Source organism: Erythranthe guttata, chromosome 4 (genome assembly GCF_056151865.1).
Source record: "Erythranthe guttata isolate IM_541 chromosome 4, IM_541, whole genome shotgun sequence".
NCBI classification, from domain to species: Eukaryota; Viridiplantae; Streptophyta; class Magnoliopsida; order Lamiales; family Phrymaceae; genus Erythranthe; species Erythranthe guttata.
The window spans coordinates 19182244-19192493 of record NC_142536.1 but is presented as its reverse complement, the minus strand read 5'-3'; the positions used below and the strand labels follow the sequence as shown (position 1 = coordinate 19192493).

The 10250-nt window shown below is 35.8% G+C and overlaps 2 protein-coding genes across 3 annotated transcripts; one reads left to right on the top strand and one right to left on the bottom strand.

Annotated features, from left to right (window-relative positions):
• Nucleotides 1-1244: 1244 nt before the first annotated feature.
• On the top strand, nt 1245-2189 carry LOC105958506 (RING-H2 finger protein ATL57). The gene has a single exon (XM_012982506.2). It carries the CDS (start codon nt 1445-1447, stop codon nt 2105-2107), a length of 663 nt encoding a protein of 220 aa, XP_012837960.2. The 5' UTR covers nt 1245-1444; the 3' UTR covers nt 2108-2189.
• A 1094-nt stretch (nt 2190-3283) lies between these two features.
• LOC105958548 (Ring/U-Box superfamily protein) lies at nt 3284-8484 on the bottom strand. Of its 2 annotated transcripts, none has more exons than XM_012982548.2 (9): nt 8235-8484; nt 6908-7683; nt 6579-6697; nt 5001-5675; nt 4643-4898; nt 4207-4372; nt 3981-4083; nt 3708-3901; nt 3284-3627 (listed from the first exon to the last, which is right to left on the bottom strand). In XM_012982548.2, exons 2-8 carry the CDS (start codon nt 7559-7561, stop codon nt 3784-3786), a joined length of 2091 nt encoding a protein of 696 aa, XP_012838002.2. In that variant the 5' UTR covers nt 7562-7683; nt 8235-8484; the 3' UTR covers nt 3284-3627; nt 3708-3783. The 2 variants fall into 2 exon arrangements, with proteins under 2 accessions (XP_012838002.2, XP_088673372.1); XM_088817246.1 differs by having other exon boundaries at nt 6908-7587; nt 8235-8343.
• Nucleotides 8485-10250: the final 1766 nt, after the last annotated feature.

Here is a 10250-nt window from a genome sequence, read left to right as displayed (position 1 = left end):
GCACCACAATCTGAAATATACAACCCAAAAAACACATTTTATGATCATCTTGCTTCAAAATGTGGAGTTCGAATTGGATAAAACGGGTACAAAAGTGATAATATTACATATAACCAAGAAGATTCTATTAAATTTGAAACATCAAGGGTGGACGTTTCCGAAAATTATAAGTTGAGGGGTTGTTGTAACTACCAAAACAGGAGGAAATTTTCGTAATTTTACCATAACGATGGGCTTTGACCCATTTCAGAATGCATTACATAAGACACAGTGTAGTGGGCCCGAAATTTATGGGCCGCTCGTATAGTACATACTCTAAATACTTAGTTAATGTTTTGGCTAACGGGCCTCACAATTAGTGCTTGCATTGGTGATGGGCCTGATTAAATGGTGATACTATTAATTTTTGTTCGACTTCGAATGTGGTCTCCTTTTTTTTTTCTTTTTTTTTTTACATACCTATTTTTTTGCTCGTCATGAAAAATTGTTTTTTTTTCCATCGGTGTTAGCACTCTAACGCTGAAGTCAGAACACCTAAAAAATTCAAAGATCGGTATGGTGTAATAATCATCCTACCGTAAGGTTTATGAACCCTCTATTTATAGTAGAGATCTTGCGGATATGATCGCGTTTATCCATTTCGATTAATTGGGTCAATTCAAATCCAGGATATCTCTGCAAACCTTAGTTCCTAAGTTACAGATTATTCTTTACGAGTATTAAATGCTTGTCATAGCTAGAGAATCATCAAATGACACCGTAACTCGTCATCTTCTTCGACTTACCCAAATTATTATATGCTTACAGGAAATCTTAGGTTACTCGGGACAATTTTGAGCGCATCTCTCCCATGTGCCTAGTTCTATTGAGTTTTGTTTTGTTGGGTCGTACTAAATCAGGCCCGATCAATAATTACATTTTGTTTTATAATTTATGAGTATTATTAGCAGTATTAATATCTGCGCAATAAACAAAAAACGATAAATGTTTTGCCATTTTTGGTACGGCCAAAGTACCAATTTTCATTATTTGGCAGGTAAATGAACAATCTTGTACTGTTAAATAGCTGTCAACTTTTAATTATGACATAATCAACCTAAATTTGCATGTACAATGAATAAACGGTGCAAGTTTAAATAGCGTACTATACACTATAAACTAATTAGTTTTTTCTTTCTTCTTTCAAAATAATAATAAAAAATAAAAAATAAATTTCCAAAATTAATTTTTACCGCCATCCTTATCTCTCCAAATTATCATACTTACCATCTTTCTCAATACCCTGAAAACACACACACACACACACACACACGTGCGAAATGAGCCTACATATATATACAAGTATTATATATATATTGTGTGTTGCTGCCTACACAGTACACACACACACACGCACACACAATCACGGGTAAATTTTAGCAGCTCGGATATATTAAAAGCAGAGATGAACCCTATTTTAATCTGCAGAAGACTCCTCCAGTCATCCGACGTGGACTCCTCCGACGGCATTGATCCGTACACGTCAATCACCGCCGCCGTTCGACGCCCCTTCGACACCACCGCCCCCTTTAACTCCTCCATGGCGTTAACGATCCTCGTCCTCCTCACCGTCCTCTTCTTCATCTTCTTCTTCTCCATCTACGTCCGCCGCTTCGCCGCCGATGACCTCCCTCCGCCTCCCCGCTCGTGCGGCAACCGCAAGGGCGGCCTCGACGCCGCCGCCGTCGATTCCCTCCCCCTCGTCGCCTACGGCGGAGGCACCGCCGCGGAGCGCCCGATGATCGACGACTGCCCGATTTGCCTGAGCGAGTTCCGTGAGAGGGAGGCGGTTAAGTTGATCCCTTACTGCGGTCACGTGTTCCACCCGGGGTGCATTGACACGTGGCTGGCGTCGCACGTGACCTGCCCGCTGTGTCGGTCTGCCCAGCTCTTTAAGAGCGTTGAGGAGTTGTGTTTGGATGTGACGGGCGACCGTGTGATTGGTGAGAGATCTACGGTGGAGGGAGATGACACGTGTACGATCGGAGGCCCAGATGGAGCGACGGCGACGTGTACATGCCCTCATTCGTGTAATCGGACGGTGTTAGAGAGAGGCACAAGTATTTGACGGTTGTAGTTAATTATTTTATGTTTTTAATTGTTTTTTGTCTTTTTAAAGAAAAAAATAATTACCTCTTTCGACCAATTAATCGACGATTTTCCGATTACAAAATCATAAATTTAATTTTGACGAATGTCTTCACTAGTATAAGCTAATTCACAAGAATTGCACCCCATCAAAATTGAAAATTTATTTACGTAATTGTGATCGATGGTGGAATAAGAGAATGTGATTGTTAAATGTCTCATTCCGATTATTTAACCGCCCGAATACCCTTTGATTTTCTTTTTTAATTTTCGGTCACGATAATGTGGTCGTTATAAAAGTTTCGATTATGAATAAATATTTTTCGTTAAATTCCAAAAATGTATTTCAATTTTCTCAAAATTTTAATACAACTCGAATAAATATAAAATTTAGAATATTTTGACCCAATTTTAACTTGTAAAATTAATTCCAAAATTTATTTTTCTGAAAGTTGATATTATTATATATTTTCTACTATAAGAGAAAAATAATTTACGAAAATTAAAATTTTGGATTAAGTTTTTTAATACGATTTCCACAATAAATTTTTATTTAAATAAAAATAATAAAAAAGAAAGAGAAGGTCTAACCTAGTGAAATCGTCTTTATATTTCCTTATTTAATTGACCATTATGCCCTTATAAAGAAAATAGAGTATAACACATGCAAGCTATCAAATAGGTCGCAATTTACACTTTTCATGATTTATGACGTCACCAAAAGTGGTGATTCCTACTTATCAAAAGTTTTGTTCTTTAACTAAATCAAATCAATTCTTCTAATCCTATTTATAATACTTATTCATACAATTTACTTCACATATTAAGGACAGGTTAGAATAATTTTTTTTTTAATGATTAGCGAGTGCAAATCACGTGCCGGAGACATGATTACTCGAGCCGAAAGGACAAGTCAAACATAACGACCCAAAATATACTTTATTTAGTCAACAAGGATTGCCAAACCTAAATTTTAAAAGAATTAAATTATTGACACTTCACCAAAACTTTTGTTCACACGTCTCGATGTATATAAATTACTATAATATTGTTTTAATATTTAACAAGTTTCAAAATAAAGTATTCTTTATATATATATATATGAACAGAAATATATGAACAGAAACTTAGATATTTCTACATCTTACACAAAACATTTATGAGATAAAGAAATATATGTATAAATATCATTAAATATAATGAATAGTTTATCATGAATCAATCTTTGTAATTGTACAATTTACACACAAAAAGAAAGAACCAATCAGAAGCTTCATCTTCATCAAGCCATGTAAATTTAATTATATATATTTATATTTTTTCTATTTCAAGAACTCCTTTTTATTCACAACAAAAAGCCATCACTAATAATCAACGACTTTCCCAGTCAGATACATCATTAATTTGGTAAACCCTTTCTTTCTCCGGCGTTGAGAAAATACGCAAAATTCGCAAACGGAATTTAATCCGATTTCGACGTTGTTAAATCAGAGTCGCCGTCTGTATGAGAAAAAAACACATTCATTCAGATAAAACGTTGCCGTAAGAAATATTTATATATATAATAGGGGTTAAATTACCTGGAACGAACTCCATGGAAAAAAAAAACTTTGTTATTTACTTTATATGCTTTCTTTATTTGTTCTTCGTTCTTTTTTACTGGATAAAATAAGCTCGGACGACCTCAACTACAGGGGCATGGCACATCGGACACTTCCCTGCACCCTCGACCAATTTTTCCGCACACTTGGAACATGCGCACATGTGTCCACATCTGCAACATATTCCCAAACGAGGCCTCAGTTTTTTTTTTTTTAATAATTATAATTCGTATTCAATGGAACATTGTTTACCTGTACAACAAAGAATCGATGTTGTCATGGCAACATAGGCAGCAAATTCCTCTTCTTACATAATCCCATTTAGATTCATCGAAGGGCGTATTGTCTGAAGCATCTGAATATGAGAGTACCATTTGTCATAATCGGGGAGAATATTTCCTCTTTACATAAACGGGGAGAAAAAAGAAAAAGAAAAATCAGAATTATTGTATTATATTATTTGAAAAAAAAAACTTGCCTATTGTTGAAATTGGGCGGTTTAGAGCTGCAGAAACTTCTTGCTGAACCGATCGCTGCAGCTCTATTTGCATGTCGATGCATTGTTCGAGTATAGATTGCATATTGTCCATCCTCTGTTGGAGCCTAGCCATGTCAAGTCTCAATTGATTCACTACCTCCCATTCCTAACATACACATCACCACAAAGAGACGGTGATAATTAATTTCAGAGCAAGCTCCACGAAATTATTTTCGACAATTGAAAAAATCAAAGATGCGATATATAGCTAAAATTTTATTTAAAGAAAAAAAGAATGGAATTTTAAGCCCAGAAGTAGTAAGGAAGAAATATGTAACATATTTAAAAGAAGACAATATTCAAGATTCAAGATGTAAGATTACAAAAACAAAGTTGATTCTCACACTAAACACGAAACGTAGGTTGAAGGATTTACCATTCCCAACTGCTGGTTAGAGGAGATGCGTGGCAAATTTGCACCCTCATACTCATCCCAAAATGGGTGGGACCCACCGACAATGTTAGAAGTAGGAGCAAATGAATGACCATTTTGCCCTTGGTCTTGCTCAACTAAGCTATCATGAGAAGATGACGTGTCACCAGAAGCACGACCTTGCCTTTCCACACGAGATTGCAGCACCTGGTCTAGACTTTCACGGAAACCACTTCGAAGAAGACTCGACACACGTCCCCTGTTTTTTTAAAAAGAACAAAAACTTTGATAAACAATTATTTACTAATTTTTTTTTAATCAATTTTGGTATGGAAAATCTGTCTAAAACGAGATTGCATACCTGCTGAAAAGCTCCCTAATTTCAGAACCGTGAGCACCATCTTCATCTGGGAAATAAAATGCGGGACCCGTGATTGATGATGCACCAGCTTCTCCAGAAGGCAACTCTAGCCAACTATTAATAGCCTCTTGCAAATCGTCATGTTGTGATTCTTCAATATCATTAACTGAGTTTTGTTGGAACTCGTCCACTTGTGCTGAGTCGACTTGACGATCAAATCGTTCGTCTATGTTCCGGTCCACGTCAGCAATATGAACTGAAATTACTTCATCAGTATCCTCAGTTTCTAATGTTGTCGATTCACTGGTAATAACGGCATTTATTATCTCATCTTCAACATGTGTGGATGATGACTCTTGCTGGGTTAGCTCACTGTCCGAAACTCGCTCGTCTCTGTTTTGAGCACTTCCAACATCAAGAGAGACATCTTGCCCATTGTCATCATTATCAAGAGACACTTGTTGCTCGTTTTCCTCGTGAGAAACTGGATCATCCACTTGAGTGACTTGTATTACATCATTTTCCAAGTCCGATGATGTCAGAATCCCAGCTGTCTCTATTTCATTGCACGTATAATCTAATTCACCGTTGCTTACATCAACAACTGAGGAGTCGGATTCGGCAGTGTTGGCTGAAGTGGAAGCAGAGTTATCCAATTTCGAGAGGAATCCTTCCCTGTATTTCCCATATCAGTGGCATTAGTTTGGCAATAAAAATAAGAATAAAATGAGTATAGGCCAAGAATTTAAAGGTACCTATAATTCACTTCTGTACGAGGCAAAATTCAACTAAAGCTAAAAAAAGATCACTAAGGCCGACTTTCGTCTCCGCTCGACGGGTGGGGTCGTTTTAACAAATGAAGTATGGGCTTCTTTACAATAAAATATGAGAAAAAGTGTCACTGTCATGTATTTTAGCTTAATATTAGGAGTTTATTGCATTTAGTACCCCTGTGTTATACCACATTGCTAAAATACTCCTCGTGTTATAAATATTAGCAAAAAGAACGATGCATTTTTTTAGCAAAGAACCCCGTAAATGCTGCGTTTTAGGGGGGCAGTTTGCGAAAAAAATGAATCATAGGGGGATTTTGGTAATATTTAGAAGACGAGGAGTTTTTTTTTAACAATCAGAGTAAAGACAGGGGTGCTAAATGCAATAAACCCGAATATTAGAGATGAAGATGAAGCATTTACGGTTCAGATATATACTGTGATCCTCACACATTAGCACTAAAAACCCGTTAGCCAACGATGGAGACGAACTGTCTTAAGGATATTCATGACTAATCGGCTAAACAGATATTTCTTATTCTGTAACAGAACACAAACAATGTATCAAGAACTCAACAAGCTACCTAGCAAGTCAGAAATAGAAAAATCAGTCAATTAAAGAAGTTAATAAAACTCGATTACAAACTCAAATTCTAAGTAAGAAAGTAATTAAGGAGTATAAAAAACTTATCAGTTAGTAAATGATTGCCATTGCCCTACTTAAACCAATAAAAATGATTATACGAGCAAACTATATGTACGTGTTGGGAGGAAAGAAAATGTATATCATATAGCTAAAAATCACCTGAGGCCAGAAACTGTATGCCTTCGCCTTAGTAAACCTAGTTCCGTTGAAGCCACAGAAGATGGTCCCTTCTCCGGCATCACTCTTTCGTTTCTCAAAAACCTGCCTCTTAACAATGCCTGCAAACCATTATGAATAGTCAATGTGGTATACGATGCTAAAGACAAGAATCCCAATATAGACATCTTTCACAAGAAATTACATGCAATTCTTTGATTAATATAATATTTTGGTTCGTGTAAGAGATAGAGAGAAAACAATCGAAATAAAGTTAGCTTCCTATGCAACATTAAAATAACATATGTAAGGAATTAGAGAAATATAGTTACCTGAATGCGATTCCGATGGGCAAAATCCGACACAGGCCTCTGCTCCAACAAACATTGAATTTCTCCATTCCTCTCACACTGAAACTTCATGAGAAGATCAAGAAGTGACTGTCGACCACACAATCTTCTAATGGGCCTTCTTCGTAAACCAATATCAGAATGAGCGATAACGGGCCCATCGTCACAGGCCCGTTCGATTTGCGGGCCTTCGCGGTTGTTTGGAATGATCCGATTATGATTAGAGGGAAAATGACCTTTCGCATCGCTGTTGATGTTCCATTCTCGGAAAATTTGCCTAACTCTTTCCCGTTCGATTTCTCCCAAATCGCTGGATGATTGTTCGGACATGATACTGTTGTTATCCGAATAATCCATTTCTGAACCAGTTTCATCGGCATTTCCAGGGGCATAATGCTCATTATCACTCCTTTGTCCTAACGACATGGAAATACTTAAGCCTTGAGAATCAGAGCCATTTCTTGATCTATGAGAAACATTGTCACCCTCGATCTCACGCCACACTTGCAAGAGAGAGGGCGGCTGTGAGTTTGGTCTACTTGCTTCGTCACCCCACTGCCTCGAAACTGGAGATTGAGATTCTCCAAACAAAGAAGGACCGAAAGAAGATATATTATGCAACCCCGCGATCGCCATTCTTCAAAAGAACTTTTATTATTACACTAAACACGAAACATTATTTATGAATAGATGCTCATAAACCGTCTTTGCCACAGTTACTGGAACTCGAAAGTCAATACACACATCAAACAGTTCCCCTGCAAAGATCTCGAAATTTTTATTACATGGTTTATGTTGAACAATTCTATTACAAAAACAGTCAAATGATTCATCTTAGATTGTTGTGTAAATGTGAAGATGCTTACAAAATTAAAGAATTAAAAAAGAAAAAAAGGGGAAAAAAGGGTAGTGACTTGCAGATCCATCTTGTACCTGACCAATGACAACTCACCCAATAAAAGGAAAAGGAGAGCAAAAGCAACTGCCAAAATTCAAATTCCTGACACATTCAAATTCGAAACCAAGAAAGGAATCCAATCCAATCCAATCAAATCCAAATTAGGTTTTAAGGAAAACTAATCAATTCCATCAAAATAGTTTCCTATTTCCAGAAGAACCCATTCAAATTTCAAACATGAACGGAGATCACTCACACACAGATAAAACCCTAGAAAATTTCATAGATTGTAATAGCAATTTCAGACTGTAATAGCAACAGTAATCATCAAATAAATCAAATAAGATAATCTGATAAATTGACCCAAAAAAAGAGAGAGATAGAGAGAGAGAGAGATATATCCAATAGTACCTTCTCTGCAACTACTATGAAGCAAACTTCTTCGCATTTAATGCATTAATTTATTCAGAGAGAGAGAGGGAGAATCGGTTACAGAGAAAATTCAGAGTGAGAGAGAAGACGAGGTGGGATTTATTTATTTATTTATGAACAGTGAATAAGAGGAGAGAGAGAGAGAGAGAGAGAGGTAACATAACAGCAACGTCAGCGGCACCGTTTAATTTATGACTCACACACAAACCCTCGGAGATTTTGCCGTAACTTTAACGTCTATTTTTTTCGTGATCCCGTAAAATAAGATTATCTGACGAATGAGTATTCGCCACGTGTTGACAGTCTTCCTTTTAGTTGAAATTGCGAAATCGTCCCTCAATTTTACCGTATTTCACAATTAGAAGTAAGAACTAAGAAGAGTAGTACATTGTGGACCGTCTGGCGTGTGTGGCTGATAAGATTATATGACGAATGAGAATTAGTCACGTGTTGATGGCCTTCTTTTTTATTGAAATTGCGAAATCGCCCCCCAATTTTATCGTATTTCATAATAAGAGGCAAGAACTAAGAAGAGTGGTGCAGTGTGGACCGTGTGGCTGTGGTAGGTAAATGTTTTTTTCATTTATTTTATGATTTTTTTTTTTCTTTTTTTGTTTTTGCTAATGTATGGTATTTGTGGACCCTTGAAAATTCTTTTTGGAAATTAGTTGATTGTTGGATTGCAAGACAAATATAGATTTTTTTCCTACTTAATCGTGACGGTCCTTTTCATAATTTTATTATGGTTCTTGGTTTTATTTTATATCAAATTCGATATTTATTTTTTACAATATCTAATATCAAATTCAATATTTACGAAAAAACCCTTATTTTTCCAAACTGCATTTATCCCTTGCAATTTGTAGATTTATTACATTAACATCATTTTACAAAGAGTGGATGTAAGATATTTATAGATTATAGGGGACTAGATGTAATTTCTTCAAAAGAAAGGGTTTTCTCGTAATTTCATTTTATCTCAGGGGTGTGGTTGAAATTTACTATATTTTTTATTAGAAATAAGCAAAATCACACACCCACGTGGCTACAAATGGAATGACAAGAATAATAGTGGTGAATTATTACATGAGACCCACCTTTTATCTTGCCGATTCCCCTATTATGCACCTATCAAATATTTCTAACATTTCGTTTTTAATGCAAACTAAAAAAGAAAAATTACGATCAACCCCCAAGATAACTTTAAATTACGAAAAAAACCCCTCATATTTGGATAATTACAACCACCCCTCAACTATGCATTGTCTTACTAAAAACCCGTCTTTCGGTAGTTGTAATTATCCAAACATGAAGGATTTTTTCATAATTTGAGCATTACTCCGGGATAGCTATACTTTACCCTATTTTTTACAATTAAATAAATAAAGAATATATTTCTCATACATATATTATTGATTAGTCATTTATGCCCTTTCTTCTTGTGTTATTCTCCTTCAAATTTCCAGGATTAGTGGCAAAGGGACTTCGTTTCCATCTGGAGATGTTGAAAATTTAACACATGAAATAGTGGTTCTATGAGATATGCTACACCTGGTGAAAAACATCGGGTGATCGATTTTGCACCATGGATTTATACAAATAATCACACACTAAGCACAAATACACATGTATGTATTTTATGACGCATAGATTAATAGTCCATAATCACCTGTTATATTTCATCGAGTATAGCATCTATAAAACCTGAAGTAGCTGACAAGAACGTTCATCCAATGAGAAAACGACAGCTAATATTTATATCATGCACGAAATTAAGGAAATAGTGATAAAAAAGAAATTAATAATGCCCTAATGATGAAATAATGCATTTTAAGGATGGTGCTTTTAAACAAACCTTAAAAATATGAGAAAAGAGTGTATAATCTAAAGACATGCACTTTGTTTTTAGTATTATGAATTGATGATGACGATTAGCAAGAATTAATGATGGGTTTGACTGCAGCAGCACAGCTTGTTAATTAAGTGATCTAATTA